The sequence below is a fragment of the Pinus tabuliformis genome, chromosome 9 (genome assembly GCF_031772625.1).
Source record: "Pinus tabuliformis cultivar Carrire ecotype Pingquan chromosome 9, CPIR1, whole genome shotgun sequence".
Lineage (NCBI taxonomy): Eukaryota > Viridiplantae > Streptophyta > Pinopsida > Pinales > Pinaceae > Pinus > Pinus tabuliformis.
The window spans coordinates 1,847,079,239-1,847,097,552 of record NC_142307.1 but is presented as its reverse complement, the minus strand read 5'-3'; the positions used below and the strand labels follow the sequence as shown (position 1 = coordinate 1,847,097,552).

At 36.2% G+C, this 18,314-nt stretch overlaps 1 protein-coding gene and 2 pseudogenes across 3 annotated transcripts in view; all 3 read left to right on the top strand.

The window, feature by feature from the left end:
* The first annotated feature begins 1,814 nt into the window (after positions 1–1,814).
* LOC149156220 (gibberellic acid methyltransferase 2-like) lies at positions 1,815–6,627 on the top strand (annotated as a pseudogene). The gene is made up of 3 exons (XR_016263377.1): positions 1,815–2,182; positions 5,563–6,018; positions 6,136–6,627. The product of XR_016263377.1 is annotated as a gibberellic acid methyltransferase 2-like (transcript).
* Positions 6,628–9,351: 2,724 nt separating this feature from the next.
* Positions 9,352–10,765, top strand: LOC149156219 (amino acid transporter AVT6E-like; annotated as a pseudogene). Its single transcript, XR_016263223.1, has 2 exons — positions 9,352–10,452; positions 10,614–10,765. The product of XR_016263223.1 is annotated as an amino acid transporter AVT6E-like (transcript).
* A 4,289-nt stretch (positions 10,766–15,054) lies between these two features.
* Positions 15,055–18,314, top strand: part of LOC149156218 (uncharacterized) — a 44,741-nt gene continuing 41,481 nt past the window's right edge. The window contains exon 1 of the mRNA XM_089438008.1: positions 15,055–15,491. Within this exon, the coding sequence (XP_089294134.1) occupies positions 15,204–15,491 (288 nt within the window). The 5' untranslated portion in view covers positions 15,055–15,203. The remainder of the gene's footprint in view (positions 15,492–18,314) is intronic.

Here is an 18,314-nt window from a genome sequence, read left to right as displayed (position 1 = left end):
TCTTAAGCAATCTCTTTCTGGTTCTGCTCCAACCAATATGGGGACTGAAGATAGATATATCTGGGACTCCTGTGGAGGGAATTTCACGGTGAAAGAAGGATACAAAACCTTGCAAAACATAACCCCTTCAGCAAATTGGAATCTCCACACAGCTGCTTGGAAGTCAGAATGCCTCCCAAAAGTGAAATACTTCAATTGGACACTCCTTAAAGGGAAAATTCTTACAGCTGAGAACTTAAGGAAAAGAGGAATCCAGGGTCCTTCGATATGCTGCTTCTGCCGAGCAGAGGAGGAGTCCATCCAACACACCCTTTTACTCTGTCCCTTAGCTCAGAGCTGCTGGAAGCAGGTGACAAGCCCCATGGAAACCCGCGAAAGTTTTGATCAGATCTCCAACCTTCAGAAAAATTGGAGGAAAAGCTACCCCTTCTCCAGGAAAGGCAAGCTCAATCTAATCAGAGTGTGGAAATGCATCCCAGCCACCCTCTGCTGGCATCTCTGGCTAGCCAGAAATAACTATGTTTTCAACAACAAACAGCCCAACATGGCCAGTATCCTTGCAAAGACAATCGCCAGCATTTCTGAAACTATCAGCACAAACTACATAGCTCTTCCAGATCAGACGAGCTGGGCTCAAGAAGAGAGAGATTGGTATAATAAATTCAGCCTCAACCACATCCAAAATCATCTCCCCCAGGCTAAAGTCTACAAGAAACGGTCTAATTGGAAACTCAGAGGATCCAAGGAAGAGGTAAAACAGTGGATCCTCAATCAGAAGCGCCCTTTTCTTCTCTTTGATGGTGCTTCGAAGAACAACCCTGGGAAAGCCGGAGCAGGGGGCATCATCAAAGATCACAATGGGAAAACCATTCTTAGCTATGAATGGGGACTGGGGAATGCCTCCAATAATGCAGCTGAAGCCTACAGCCTCCTACTGGGTACCTCAATTCTGTCTAGATTGGGAATTAGGAACGCAATAATATTGGGGGACTCGGCCATCATCATCGCCGCTATGGTTACAGGCAAAGAGTTCATTAAGGAAGGCCTTAACAACATCAAGACCAGGATTCACGACAATCTCAGGCACATGGGAGACTCAACCTTCTTACACGTTCTAAGAGAAAACAATACAGAAGCAGACTCCTTAGCAACCAAGGCTGTCAGCAGACAGCAAGGACAAATTCGAGAGAATGAGAGGATATATGAAAAGGCAATCCCGTAGTAGATCAAGCTGTCAGACAGCCTACCCGATCAGCACCCTCAGAATCCGTCCTTATATCAGTCATTTCAGCAGTCATACCTTCCTCGATCTTCACTACGCCTCTTTCACTATGCTTTCCCTCCTTTGCTCCATCGTGACCAGTACAAAGTATCCTCTTATATCTCGTGCTCTCCTCCCTTTGAATTCTGGTAAACGTCCCCTCCCCTTCCTCATCGACTGCATCAAGAATCTTGAGCAGGATATGCACTCAGTCCTTTTAAATAAAAATAATCCGACCTCTCATCATGGCTGGCCTCCCCCATTCCTTTATAACCACCTCCCTTCTCCCGACTGTCACAGAACACTCCTGCTTTATCAGAAACAGCCTTGGAAAGCTGTGCGTTTAGAGAGGAGCCTGATCGTTCTCAGCAGCAGAAGCAAACAGTGCGCTTATCCTCCCAAGCCACTGTTGTCTCACTCTCGGGCTCAGCTCCCCAGCATCAAGCGAGGCAGTCCTCAAAGCAATCACGAAGAGCTCGCTCCCTACACAGCTCTCAGGTATAAATCGTGCCATTCCCAGACTCTTTGTTTGCTAACTCTTTCCTACTTAGCAATGGCAGAGCCCTCAGAGAACAGAAAGCAGAAAGAAGCTCAGGAGGGCCATGAACAGCAAGAGAACCCGCTGGATCGTGTGCTTGGAAACAATACATGCACTCTCTGTAAACAACACTGCTTCATGATCGCTCGGTTCATTAAACATCACAATGAACTCAAAGAAGACTTCCAAGCAGACAGCAGGTCCAAGAGGAAAAAACTAGAAAAGCAAAAAGCAGAGATAGAGAGCCTCAAGGAGAAATGCCAACACCTGGAGGAGGCCATCACTCACATAAAGACTATCGCACAGAGTATGCAAGCAGAGGCATCTACCAAGGCAAGCATCAAAAAGGAGCCCCAGGTGGAAGACTCGGTTAATCAGTTCTGGTAAATAATCATATGTCCAGCAAAGTTTGCCTTCTAGCTGGCCTTTTTGTCCGGCAATATAGCCGCTATCTATTCCAACATATTTTCTTTAAGTTTAATTCTCAGAAGTCAAGGGCTGCGATCCTATTTTGGACTTCTTTTCTCCTTTTCTCTGCATCTTATGTAACAACACCTGCTTAATGCAGTTTTTTATAATATAAGAGTAGACGATCATGTTAAAATATATATATATATATATATATATATATATATTTATTTATTTATTTCTTTACTTTGTAAATTAAATTTAATTACTAAATAATATGAAAATTAATTTAATTAATACCAATTTTCCATGTCACAATCCAAAAATCATCTCTCTCAATTTTTAATTCCACAATGATGAAAATTCTGCTAAGTGTAACACTATGAAATTTATGTGAATTACAATCTAGATGATTAATTTGGATAAAAAGTTAAAATAAAATATTAATATTAAATAATAAAATAATAAAAATTAGTTATTTAAATATATATAATAATATTTTAATAAGTAAATAATCTAATATTTTTAGAATTAATTTAAAACGTTAACATTTTTAATAATGAGTATTTATAATCAAAATATTTATATATTAAATAGAATTTGCAATTTTTAATTTTGAAATATTTTTGACTTACTCTATTAAATAGATTATAGTTGTTGTATTAAACAATTTTCTCATTGCTCAAAGAATTGTATATTTTTTGTGGTTATTTAGCTATTTATTTAGGGAATTTTCCATCGGTCATCTTACTATGACCATAACCAAATGATCCAACCAAAAATTTCCATTAAGAAGGTTGCTCTTCATAGTAGAGGTTGTTGAATTTTTTTTCAAATAATATTTATCTAATATTTATTCTACTAGAAATAAGAGCTTTAATATTTAGTAATTTAGTTTTTAGAGATAGTCTTACTAAATATGTTATTCCTTCGGTGTATCTTTGAACCTTTATGAGCAATTTCTAGTTTAATATTATTCGTAATTTTCTTGCCTAGTCATGCTCTCCCTTACTCTCGCCGGTCTAAAAAGTTTGTGTTTGCTTATTGTACTATTTAAGAAAGGACCCATGACACTTTAAAGAGAACAGAAAGCAATGTCCAAAACAAACATTCATTAACGTCCTTCCACCGTCCGCTCTTTCTTTTCTCACATTGGTTGTTCACTCAGCTTCAATCTGTTCATCTCTTTCTTAGTTCGCTCAGCTTCAGCCCTTTCTTGTTCGCTCAGCGAACCCCTTCAGCTCTTTAACATCACATCACTTCACTTCTTTCTATCTGTCTATCTTTCTTTATCTAGTTTGGTATAGATTGATATGGATTTATAAGCTATATAGATTGGTATATAGATTGGTATCGAGATCGGTATCGTAGAGAGTATCGGGTATCGTTATAGCGGTATATATATATCTGTTGGCAATCAATCTAATCAATCCAATCAATCAATCTCAATCTATCTCTCCTTCCTATATCCATCACGTAGACTTCACTGAACGTGTACACTTCAACAATGTGCAAGTATAATTTTAATGTGTTGTCTTCTTAAATATTTTCCCACAATGATTTATGTCAAATTCCCACATCTATTTCTCATCTTTTTTATGACTAAAATATAGTTGGACTTATTTGTGTGATTGGATAGTTAAAAACAAGGTAAATAATTGATTTTGTTAATGAGATTTTGAATGGCACCCACACACAATCTAATTAAAAATGCTCTCCCTGTGATATGATAGTTAAAGCAAGGTAAACAATTGATTAAATTTAAAATATGGAAGTATTATTTAAATTATATTTTAAACAATTTCACTAAATTGTCTTATTAAATGATACATTTTATTTTGAGAAATATAGAAATTATAAAAAAATGTAATAGTTAGCTAAATTATTATTCTACAATACTTAGGTTACATAATTTTTAATTTATTGGTTTTTGAAATACACATTTTTCATCTGCAAAGATTTTAACATATTTTTTTCAAAGTCTTTGATATAATGGTTAGTTAAATTATAATTATATATTGTTTAAATGACATTTTTAATATCAATTTTGCCAAATACTTTATTCATTTTGAAAGGTCATAAGGTAATTAATGCAAATGTAATTTTTTTATATATATTTTTGAAAATACATGTAATCTAGTTATGTAAGTCATGGTCAAATTGTCACTAGTTAATTTTGCCTAAAATCAAATAAAAATTAATTGAAATATCTTTAAATTATTATGCATTCAAAAAACACATTATTAAAGTAAATATATCATAATTTTAATAAAATTCAAGCTTTTGTGATCCATATTTTGATTTGTAAATAATTTTGGAAGAAATCACATTGGTAGATTTAGGTCTACGCGTTTCTAACCAACCAATGTGGTTCATCATTAAGATTTTTGAATACATAATAATTTTTCAGCTTGTCCTGATGATGAACCAAATGGTTGGTTTGAAATCGACATAAATCTACCAATGTGATTTCTTCCTAAATTATTTTCATATCATAATTTTGTTAAAATTTATATCACCTAAAAATAATAAAGTAATTGTGTCTTTATTACATAAAACATTACAATGTCAACATTTTCTTAATTTATTAGTTCGTTTGTTTATTTTATTGTGTTTGATAAAAATCTCTATTGAGTGTTCATTTCACTTGTGTAGAACATATACTTTTTTTTCATGTTTAGTATATTCAATATATTTTTGATGTTTATCTTGAGCATATTCATATGTATTGGTACAAATGTAATTTTGTGTAAAAATAGAATTTGACGAGAGGTTATATATATATATATATATAGCACTTTTAGTTAGCACATTTCCGATGCAATATAACAATAATTTTTTTTTTATTTTTGGTAGAAATATTTTTTGGTTTGGAAGTATAGTTATAGAATTTTGGTTCCAAAGTTCAAATACTATAAGTCCAAGGTCATTCCAAATATTTTATGGCTACTAAAACACACTTTGTTCATTCATATCTGTATTTATTATTTCTTACTCTAATTTAAAGATACCTAAACTAAGCAAAAATATCTACAACTTAACCCTTCAAATATCAGTTAATTCACACTTTCAAAATTTAATAATTAAACTAAGCCACACTAAACGCTATGCGGCCTTGTTCCACATTATCGAATCAAATATAATTAGGCCGATAGGCCTTCCTTTGAAAGAGACTTTCGTCGTCCCTTTGTTCCTCATGCTGACACGTGGCGTTGGAAGCACAACCGGGAGTTCTGCAATCTCGTCCTGACACGTGGTTTCTGCAGCCGATTTTACAGTGAGTTGTTACCCATTTTACGCCGGAGTTCCAGGATTATTGTTTAACGGGAGTCTCTAACATGTGAATCTTTCACAGCGGCATTAATCTCCAGGGAATTCTTCACATGTACTCGGGCAATGGCGATGCATGTTACGCCGAAAACTCTGACAGGCAGAGAATGTCTTCCAGGTATTGCAGCTTATGCTTGAGGCAGCCCTTCAGAAGCTTGCATTTCCCAAAGAGGGCCCTCCCAGAATTGCAGATCTCGGTTGTGCTACCGGTACAAACACGGTATTAGACTCTGATTTCGTTGTCAAAACACTAACAAATCTGTCTAGGATTGGCCATGGCGGGGCCTTAATGGCAGAGTTCCAGGCTTATTTTTCTGATTTGCTTTGCAATGACTTTAATGGGCTTTTCAGTCTGCTGGACCGGCGTGGGCATTCTCGCTATTTTGTTGCGGGTGTACCCGTATCCTTTTACAACGATGTGTTTCCGAGATCGACCATCCATGTCTGTTTCTCTGTCATGGCGCTTCATTGGCTTTCACAGGTCAGTTCTGCATCATTATTGTTAGATAAAATTAATCTGGTTTGATGATCATAGGTTAAACCTTACTGCCAAATTATTTTATGAACTTTGTGAATGATAACATTATCATTATTGCAGGTGCCTCAGGCTGTTGTTACGAAGAGTTCGCCCTTATATATATATAATAAGCGAAGAGTGTGGATCGACAGAGGCAGGCAGGATGTTGCAGAAGCTTATTCAAAGCAATCTGAAAAGGACCTCAACACTTTCTTCAACTGCAGAGTGCAGGAAATGGCACCGGGAGGCGTGCTTTTCTTGTGTTTGATGGGGAGGCCCGTTACTTGGCCTCCTGCACAGCAAGTCTCCGCGGGAGGCGAATTCTGTGGCCACGACTTTGAAGATGCATGGGAAGAGCCAACCAATTTTACGTGTGTTGTTTTATTTTTTTGTTTTTGCAATTGTTTTGGGTGTCATCTTTTCTCTGATGGTTAATTTTTTAATTTGTTTGTTGCATGGCCATGCTAATTCTCTGTTCTTTATGTTCCATCTTGTCTTCATTGTTTTAATTGTTTTCACTGTTATATTTTCTCTCGGTTTAATGTCTTGGTTTAGTGGTGGAGAAATTGAAACAGCCCAGCTGTTGTAGATTCCATATTTCATAGATAGAATGGGTAGTAGATTTTACAGATAATTACGGTCGCAAATGGAATGGGCAGATTTCACAGATACAATGGCAACGGCTACAGGAGAGGGTAAGGTATGATTAGTTTCATTTATTTTGTTTTTGAATATAAATTATAATATGTTTTGTGTTCTTAATATTTGGCGTGCAGGGGAAAACTAGGCAGGCGACATAAAACTGGGCGTGCAGACTAAAACCCAGTGTCCATCACAAAACAGGGCATGCACAGACTTAATACACGGTGATGGTTACCCATTTTACGCCGTACTCTGCTCCGTTCGATCTATGGAATTCAGGGAGGTTGGGTGTAAAATCTTTCCAATATTTACAAATTGGCTCCAAAGCAAGGATCTCGGCAGCTCCTGTAGAGATGAATTTGTGGGAGAGCTCGTAGGGTTTGATCACCAGCGTTCTGCAATCTCGTTTTCTTCCGGAATGAGCATTGGAATTTTTTGGCTTCTTTTTTGTGTCGGAGCCCCTTGCAATTCCTTTTCTTTAGTGCTCTTATTCCTTTTCCAATTTTCTTTCCTATTTGTCTTCTTCTTTCTTCTTTCCTATTACGCATTTCTTGTTTAATATTGAAAAAATGATTATAAATTGTTTTTTTATCTCAGGTTTGCCTGTGTCTCCTCTGTAATTTCCTGCCCGGATTTTTCCAGGGACAGTATGGCCACGTGTTGAGCAGGATTAACTAATGGTTAAGAAGTTGAATATTTTTCTGAATTATGAGCTGGAAAAATAAGGGTTCGGTTTTTTGCGCACTGAAATGTCCGAAGGCCTTACCATTTGCAAATGCGGTTGCCGCGTTTTTCTTTGAGGGAATCAGACCTTTGATTTGCTCCATTTCCCTCTTCTTTGGCATTTGATAATTACTCTCAATTTATTTTTGCAATTTTATTTGCTCATCATTGTTGTGTTCTTTGCAGGTTGAGGAATTCTTACCAGTGGAAGAGGGCTACTGATGACAGCGGTTTTATTAGCGATGGTAACGAGTTTCAGTTATTTTTGTAGACTCTCACGCGTCTTCTGTTTCTCTTTTATGGTTTTGGAGCATTTTTTACAACGATAGAATTTGTGTTTTCAATGTAATCTCTGTGCTGCCTACAATAAGGACATCCCTATAGCTGTTACTGATACGCACGATTGTGCCGTTGATGCGAAGATCAACATGAATTTCGGTATGTTTTCTGGTTTGTTTTAATGCTTGTTTGATTGTCAAATTTGGTATCGGTTAAGGTTTTACGAGCTGTTCTATTTTGCATAAATTCAAGTTTAATGAGAGGTTCCTGAAGTGAAAATGTCCTCTGAAAGGTAAAAATCTTAGATCCTTCACATTTCAACTTTTTGTATGGTTTGTTTGTGAGTTTATGTAGAAGATTGAATGCCTCAAACATTTATTTGAACTTATAATTTCAGTGGAAGACTACCATCGATCTGGAAGACTCATGTATTTCGAATCAACAGGTTAGGGCTATATGGTGTTCATTTGTTATATGTGTTGATTTTGTGTATTAAAATGGAAGAAGTTGAGTATTTTTCTGAATTATGAGCTGGAAAAAGAAGGGTTCGGTTTTTTGCGCATTGAAATGTCCGAAGGCCTTACCATTTGCAAATGGGGTTGCAGCGTTTTCCTTTGAGGGAATCAGACCTTTGATTTGCTCCATTTCCCTCTTCTTTGGCATTTGATAATAACTCTCAATTTATTTTTGCAACTTCATTTGCTCATCATTGTTGTGTTCTTTGCAGGTTGAGGAATTCTTACCAGTGGATTTAACAATATTTGCACTTTCATCTTTGAGAGTTCCAAAAACCCTGCATCTGTAATTTAGTCTTTTATAATTCTTCTACATAGAGTCGTTTATAACTTTGAAGCATTGATCATTGATGAAGCCCTAGACCTTTTGTTGCAGATTTTTTATGCTCGATATGTTGGAGAGCTTACATAAATCTCTTAATGTTATAAGGAGGGTTTAAAAAACTTCCCAACTGGAAAATTTAGTCTTCACCCATAAAGGAATAACCAAATTCCCCTTCTCTTTTTTCTTAACTACAGGTGTGCCTAGTAATGTATTATCATATATGAAGATAGATAAAAACAGCTATAGATTTAAAGTAATATATATGTATTACAATGTGTAAAGATGCTAATTTAAAACTTACTCATGTTCCAAAATGCTTTCTGGTGTTTTCTCCCCCGAAAACTTGGGAATTGGTGGAAAGTGTGTCTTCTTTAAAATTTCCATAACATCAGAATTCCTCCGTATCTCATCACCTTCCTTCTCACCAGAGCTCAAATGAGAACCTACAAAACATAAGCTTGTCTGATAGAGCGACATGCTAATAGAGATGGAACCCTGAAAGCGAGTGTAATCGCAATCAAAGAATTGATCAGAGAAAAAAGAGTGTTCCATAATAGATAGTGCCATTAAGTGGCCCTTCGTAGAGCTTTTGACAATGTCCTATGAGACGCAATATGAGGAGATGCTGTGTATAGGCTGTCAAGATACTGCTTTGTGCAAATTTATCCTAGGGTTTTCCAGAATTATTTCAATCAAGAATGGATCAGGGCTTAGTCCTCTGTTTGGAAAATTGCTTTTCTTTGTAATTTAGTATATAGACATAATTTTAGAATGAAAATAAAATTATGGCAGCAAGCTATGCAAATAACAACTGAAGCAGACTTTAAACAGAAGCAGATCTTATCATTCATTTCCCCATCAATAGCAGATCTCATCAAACAGAGGAGGCCAAAGGACGATTTTCTATTTTTCCTGCAAATCAGGTAATCAAAACAATTCTCAATATCTCTCGGGAAATTTCAATCAGGTACACAATGCAGGGCCGAATAAAGCACTCGTTCATCGAGCTGCAAACGCAGGACATATCGCTGGACAACGAGGCAGAGATCAAGAAGTCTGTCAATGGGGTTACCTCAAAGGCATTGCGTTCGGAAGACAGTGATGCTTTACCCCTATTGTCAACAGAAAAATCAGGGATAGCAGAAGTGGCGTCTGGATCTGGTATCCCTAGTGCAGTTTTCAATCTGGCGACGACTGTAATTGGTGCAGGAATTATGGCACTGCCTGCAACAATGAAAGTTTTGGGTCTGCCATTATGCTTTGCAGTGATAATCCTGATGGGTATTCTCTCGGAAATAAGCATTGAGTTGCTGGTCGAGTTTTCTGTTCGCCTGAAAGCTTCTAATTATGGTGAAACTGTTGAATCTGTTTGTGGGCACTCTGCCAGGGTTTTATCAGAGATTTGTATTATTGTAAACAATGCAGGGATTATGATTGTTTATTTAATTATCATGGGAGATGTGATGTCCAGATCTTCGCATCACCAGGGGCTTTTTGATCAATGGACAGGAAAGGATGGGTGGTGGAGCGATCAGAGATTGATAGTTTTCATCACAATGGTATTTGTTTTGGCGCCTCTCTGTGCTCTTAAGAAGATAGATTCATTGAAATTCACATCTGCTGCATCTGTTGCACTTGCAGTTGTTTTTGTTGTTTTGTCATCAATTATTGCCTTTGTTAGGCTTATAGAAGGCAAGATCGAGAGGCCTCGGCTGCTTCCTGATGTTGGGTCCAAAAGGGCAATTTAGGATCTTCTCGTGGTAATCCCAATCATGACCAATGCATACATATGTCATTTCAATGTACAACCAATCTATAACGAAATGCAGGATAGAACGCCTGCTAAGATGAACAGGGTTGGAAGGATCACCACAGTGCTGTGTGTGTTGGTGTACGAATCTACTGCAATATCAGGTTATCTTCTATTTGGGCAATCTACAGATTCAGATATTTCGTCAAATTTTGACAAAGACCTTGAAATTCCTTTAAGTTCCATTCTTGATAACATTATTAGGGTTAGATATGTGCTCCATTTGATGCTTGTTTTTCCTGTGATCCATTTTTCACTTCGGAAGACAATGGATTGCATGGTCTTCAAGGGATCGAAGCCCCTCTCTGAGAGCAACAGGAGGTTTGTCATCTTGACTATCACTGTTTTGGTTTTTCTTTACATGGGATCTACTTTGATTCCCAATATTTGGGTAGCTTTTCAGTTCACAGGAGCAACCACAGGTCTTTCTTTAGGTTTCATATTTCCTGCTTTGATAGCCCTGAGGTCTCACCCCAACCAACGAGAGGAAAGCTTAGGATTAAGGAAGAAGATTCTCCCGTGGGCTATGCTTGTCATGCCATTGGTTGTGCGCATTATAGGAGTTCTTGGAAATCTTTTAAATCTTACCACTGGAAATAACTAAATATATTCTAGAAGTGGCGCTATGTTGGGAAGGGCCTTATTCTTATAATGTTATATCTCATCAGCCTAATTTTTTTCAAGGCTTGCTGAATCAGACAGGAGAACTGAAAAGCACTTTGTGATTTATCCATGCACATAATTGAGTATACAGGCAAGAACACTTGAATATGGGATGTAGACACAGTCTAATTCCATGAGTTATAGCTCGCTTTTTCATGCCAAGTGTCCTGCTTGGGTTGTACAATCTGCAGTTTAAATTGGTTTTAACTCTTTTTGAAAGCTGAGAGATATCATGTGTTAAAATGCATTCTTCTTGCTAGAGTTGAAAAAACCCTACTCAAATACATGGATGTTTGTTTTGTTCAGCTTCTGAGCCAAGCAGTATGATCTCCTTCTAAAGGCCTACAATTATTTTTATGTTGCATGCTTTTAAGTATGATAGTAGTTTGCCCAGGAAGAAAAACTTCAACAAATGAGGATATGCAACTGAGAAACAGAGTAAAGGAACATGATTGATTCATGGATGGGGAAACAACCTGCAAAAATTAGAAACCATCTTTCTTGAATCTTCATTGACTTGAAATCATACACTCATTGACTTGAAATCATACACAGGTATGATTTTTTGGTCATTGGTATTGCCAGTTTAGTATATTTATATTTTTGCAGTTACATTATAGGCATATGAGAGGCCAACATGTTATTCCCAAAAGTTTTAGTACACTGCAGCCTGTTTTATTGCTCCTAGAGAGACTCTTTGCATGCACTATCGACTTTTCAAGTTTGGTACCATACATACTCACGGACATTCCTTCATCGGGTTTAAATAATTTGTTGACTGCATGGAATTTTAGGCATTTTAAATCATGGAGGCTTGCATGTTCATGCTTTGGTGCCACAGCCTATAATTCTTGATGTAATTTTTGTTGTCTAATAATGGAATATAAGATGCATTTTCAAAGCAGAAATACCTTTGTTTCCATAGCTTGATGGATTCCACCCAAACATAGCCATGTTTATGTGCATGGGACCAATCGTTGCATCATGAAGCGCTGTATATTATGTGTGCTTCCTTGTACATGATATTTTACATCCAAGGATAACTGTTTCTTATCTATGGATTTGATTCCGTTTCCAAAATTCAAGTTTACTGTTGCTTTTTCATATATACTTTTGATATAATTCTTGAAACAATCTTTTACATACTAGTGTAGCTGCTTTGTTAGAGTCGTTCTCCAGATAATTTATTACCATGTTGGCATGCTATTTTTACTAACCCAACAAAATTAGTAACCAGTCAAAATCTCATCCACCTGACACAGGATCAAAACCCCAGGTAATCACTATAACCCTTAATTTTTTCATGCAAAGCCCACCATCATCCATCAGTAGGTATCCAAAGATTTAAACCGAGGTGAACAGCATAAACAATGAGTCCCAACCACTCGGTGTAACCATGACGGCCTACCACTTCACAGCATTATGCACCTCACAATGCATCATTAATTGTTGTATATATTGGACACATGCACACATATCGACAATATATCTACACATATACAACAATTAAAGCATTGCTCCAGGATGCCTATTGTTTACCACCAATTTGGTGTCCTGTACTTTCCTCTGATCTATCTGCCTTAAAGTCATTAACTATTCACTAAAAAAAAGTATTTAGGTTAATGTGTGAATTGCTGTAATCACGATCAATACGTGGAACTGTAGTAATCAGCGTCAGTAGCATGCAGAATCCACAACTCAATCAGCCCTTATTAGGCTGATAAAATAACAAGAAAATATCCATACAAATATATAAGTTGGGCTGCTTTTACTAAAAGAAGAGCAGGGTAGCAAGGGGCAGTGCCCATTGGTTTAGTGAGAACTTTAAATGAATCACCTATACATAAGTGGGGCATACACAATTGATATCGATCACATATAATGAAAAGTCAATGCTGCAGAATCCACGACTCAACCAGCCCTTATTAGGCTGATAAAATAACAAGAAAAGAACAATACAAATATATAAGTTGGGCTGCTTTTACTAAAAGAAGAGCTGGGTAGCCAGAGGCAGTGCCCATTGGTCTCAGTGAGAACTTTAAATGAATCACCTATCCATAAGTGGAGTATACAAAATTGATATCGATCAGCCCAACCTATCCAGGTCTCGCATGCATTTTTGCAAGCTTATTAACAACTAACTAGTGACATTGTTTATAGGGCTTTTCACAACTAACCTTCTGTGATAAAAACTTTCATCTTTATGTTTATGGGGTTTTTCACAACTAACAAAAACTAACAACACCATTGTGAATATTTATTAATAATCACGGATGGTAATGCTTATGGGGCTTTTTCGCAACTCATTTTTTAGCTTAAAATTGATAATACCATTGTGATAATTTGTTAATAATTAGTAACAGTCATCGTTATGTTTATAGGGTTTTCACAACTTACTTTTTAATTTAAGATTGACAATACCATTGTGACAACTTATTAACAACTAGTGACGGTCATGTTTATGTTTACAGGGTCTTCCACAACTTAACTTTTTAGCTTAAAATTGACAACAGCATTGTGACAACTTATTAATAACTAGTGACAGTCATGTTTATGTTTATAGGGTCTTTTACAACTTAACTTTTAGCTTAAAATTGACAACACCATTGTGACAACTTATTAATAACCTGTAATAGGCATGTTTATGTTTATAGGGTCTTTCACGATTTAAAAACAAATATTTACGTTAATTAATTCCTCTAATACTACAATTGCAATTTTTGTAATTATTGGTTTCAATAGGGTTAGATGTTACCTTAGTTGGCATTTCTATGTTTGGAATAAACCATTTTTGGCTCCCATGGACTACAACTAGAGTTGGAATAAGGAAGGATCTTGATGAGCCTTTTGTGTCATTTCTGTGAACTAGCTCAATGAAGTTGTGCTACTCCCAATAGAGTATATATCCCTCCACCCATTGCAACATGGATTCAACATTCCATAAACAAGTGAACATTGAGAGAACATACTTGCTTTTACCCTTTGATTCTCCCTTGTGCACCTTGAGTGCCAATTTAGAACATTGTCGATTACCCTATTTAGAACAACTCTCCTATTCCCAATCTCCATCATAAAATCCATCATTTCACCCTTGTGAACAAGTATACGTAAGCTCTAATCTATTTTGGATTAAATAATATTATATTAAAAAATAATATTGTATTAAAAAATACAAAACAATTAAAAAATAATAAATAATATTATATTAAAAAAATATTAAAATTAACTAAATTAAAAATAATAAGAATTAATAATTAAAAAGAAAAGTACCTCAACCACACACTCCATTACACATTATAATGACACTCCATTACACATTATAATGGAACTCCCTTAATTCCAAAGTTAAATTAAACATATCTCAAAGTTAAATTGACCAACTCTCTTAATTCCAAAGTTAAATTAATTGTATCTCAAAGTTAAATTGACCAATTTCAGTTTAGGCATGAATTGTTAAATAATATGTTATCATTAGAAATGACTATATATCAAATGTAGGTATGAAATATTAAATAATATGTTATCATTAGAAATGATTATGATTATATATGAAATGTATGTATGAAATAATGCGAAAAAGGTTAAATTTAACATGAAAATAGAAGGAAATAATTCCATTAAAATGTTAGTACATGATTTTTATACTAAATGGAAGTCAAGGAAAAAAAACCAACCATTTTGTTTAGTTGATAAAAACATATTATTTTATATCTAATAATCGTAATGAGAAGTAAATTGTGGAATTCATAAATGTTAATCATTAAATAATTAATTGTTAATAATTTTTTCAAAACAATAAGATTTAATTTTTAATTATTATATTTTAAAAATTATAATATATATTATTCATTTTTGTTATGGGGGTCCTTCATTTTTATGAGTTGAATACATATCTATAAATACATTTTTTTATCATTTTTCCAATTTCCATACTATTTTTCTAATTTAAAAAATCTATCGACCTCTTTTTTGCATTTTTTTTTTGCACTTTTTAGAGCAATTGCTAGTGTTAAATATTATCATTTATGGTTGTTCTTTCTTGTTTAACAAAATACGGAATAAATCAAAACTACTACGGGGAGATTTTCGAAATGGATGTAAATAGGATCTCGACACTACGAATCTGACGTTTGCACAAAGAAACCTTGAACATTCTTAACGAGACACAGAGCAAAGGACCAGGAAAGGGAAAATGCAGGTGGTGAAGTCAGGAATTCGAGCTTTGGTCTCTCGCCCATGGGCACACACATGGAAATCCACTTTAACATATGCGTCCATGTACTCCTTGAGGGCAGCAGAAGCCAGAGATCTGTATGGCAGACATGCCCATGAACGTTCATTGCTGAGGGGACATCTTGTTCCGGGAAGAAAGGAGTATACCCAATTGGCTTACTCCCCTGCAACTTATCTGGACAAGCAGGAGGTCATAAGCAGGGTTCTCGAAGTCTTCAAATCTTTCCCTCAAGTCGAGCCTTCAAAGGTATGTTGTTAGGTTTTTTATCCCATCTCATTGCGTATGGGGTACTGAATTTGTCTGCGTTCCTTTATTAGATTAGTTTAATCAATGAAGTTTTTCTTGGTTCATCATTGCATTAGCAATGTGGTTCAGGGTCTAGGGTTTGCTGTAAGGGTTCAGGGACATGCCTTATCTCAGGGCTTCACGGTTCAAATCCTGTGCCCTCTTGTGTATTGCCATTGGAGGTCTTGATTCGGGCAATGATCTGAGTTGGTCCGAATTTTTTATCAGTATTTGATGTAATTCGTGTATCATTTGAAGCCAAATGGGTGAATGGCATCGGAGCATTTGCAGGCACACAGCCATGCGGGTTCATTAGTTCTAAGGCAATAGAAATTGCGATTTAGATTTTAGAGCTACCAGTGGAGTTGGGATATCATGTTGCATAATCTAAAGTTGTGGTTATACCCTTTTTTCTCCCGGAAGTTCATCCAGAAATACACCAAGGTTCAGGGCTGTCCGTGACTTTTCTCCCCTTGGGAAAAAAAACTCGTGATTTTATTATAAGTGATTAAAAGTACACTCATCAGATGCCCCTTCAGGTCTGTACGCGACTTTTAAGTCGTGTTTTAATTACAAGTGATTAAATCTGCACTCATCAGATGCCCTTACGGTATTCACACTTACTTCGAAACGGAGAGTTCCAGTACATGCTGATTAGTTCAGCCCTTTCCAGCCCTATAACAAGGCCGAAACAGTAGCTACAGATATTTGATCTTCGAAGCCCTCTTCAATGATAATATATTTCTGGGTCTCTGGTCATCGGATAAAAGGTCGAGGATTGTGCTCAGCAATGAGCCTTCCTGTAGATGCCGTATTCCAGTGTCCATCAGGAGACCTTCCCTTGATAGGGTGTCAGCCAAGCAGTTCCTCTGTCTGTACACTTGCAAGAATGGAACTTTATTAATTTCATCTTTTAAATTGAGAATTTGCTCAGAGATAGGCCTCAGAGTCAATATTTTCATTGCAGCTGCCCCTTCAACCAATTGATAACCATCATGAAATCACCCATTGTTTGCAATTTTTGTGTACCATTCTCCAACAACTAGCATGAATTCCATTTTCATTGCCTTTAGCTCTACTTCGTTGTTAGTACTTTTGCCAATACCCACCTTAAATTTGACATAGTGTGATTTTGACAGATAAATAATCTGTCTAACTCCTCCCAGAGGGCTCCCCCTTTGAAGTGCTGTCAAAAAATGCCCATGATCCAGATTTATCAATTTCTCCTACCACCACAATCCTAGGAGGTTTTGTGTCAGTGTGCTTGAAGTTTCTAATTATAGGCAAAATTTGGGTAGCACAAACTTGTTTGGGGGCAGTGGGGTGTGTGGGCAATATCTGCCCTTCAAACAAACTGGAGTTTCTAGCCATCCAAATCTTCCAAGCCACCACTGGAGGCAAAGCTTTATAAGGTGTAGTTATACAGGTCTTGCACCATTGACTCGAGCACTCCTCCACAGACTGAGCTTGCCATACATTCCTGAGTCTGATCAGAACGTCAAATTTCTTCCAAGCAGAACCAGCAAAACTACAAAAGGTTAACTTATATGACAAATTTTCATCACAAACATGACAAAGTAGGCACCTTCTAGGGCCATTCCAGCTCCTTCTTTGCATGTAGTCCCGTGTTGTTACTTTGTGCCTGAGAACTAACCACAGAAAAATTCTGTCTTTTAATCAACACTTGAATTTCCACGCCAGTTTGTATTACCATGCTTCTTCCTATAAATCCTCTTCTTCCCCAAGAGTAAATATCCCAATTTTGGCTAGTATTCTCCTCTCACAGAATTTCTTGACCAGACCAATACATTCTCTTCCTCCTTGATCCTAATATGACTAGATTTTAGAGCAGATCTATAAGCTTTCTAAAGCCTTCTCTCCTCACCCTACAAATCTATTGTACTAATTGACAATCATTCTGGACTGAGTTTATAAGATATGATACTTGCTATGAAACCAGATTCGTCCCCTTGACCCACCGTGTCACGAATCGGGCAAATTTTTATTCGGTCAGATTCTTGTCCTCCCGAACATGTCTGGTCGTGTCCGATCGGGACACGGTCGTGTTTCGATTCTGGGACACGAATCCCGAATTTGGGCATTCCACGCGACATTAAAATTGCAGTTTTGCCCATTCTTTTTTCACATTCACTTCTTTTGTTTGCTGTGGGTGTTTGGGAGCAAAGAGCAAAGGGTGTGGGAGCATTTTCATCATATGCAAATGCAGAGATGACATTGGATACAGAGGAGGAGGATGCAACAGAGGAGAGCAGTGGTGACCATGATGATGAGTACAATGATGCTGATTTTGATGATGAGGATTGATGACTCATGAGCTACCTACTGCCTTGAGGCTTGTAGTTGTTTTGTATTTGCTATTTCTATTTGCCATTGGCATTGCACTACCTATGTAACACATTTTGATTTTGATGACTTAATGAGAAAACTACAATATCTTTATCTTACTATCTTGTCTTTCTCCTATTGGATCATTGATGAATTGAATATGTATTATGATTTATCATTTATGTCACAGTTGTATTTTTATGCATAATGTTATTTGTGTCATGAATGAGAATTTGTGTAAGAAATATCTAATATATATATATATATATATATATATATACATATATTTTAATAAAATAATATATAACGTATCCGAACATGATGAGAATTTGTGTAAGAAATATATATATATATATATATATATATATATATATATATATATATATATTAATAAAATAATATATAACGTATCCGAACGTGGCCTGTTCTGAGGGGTCA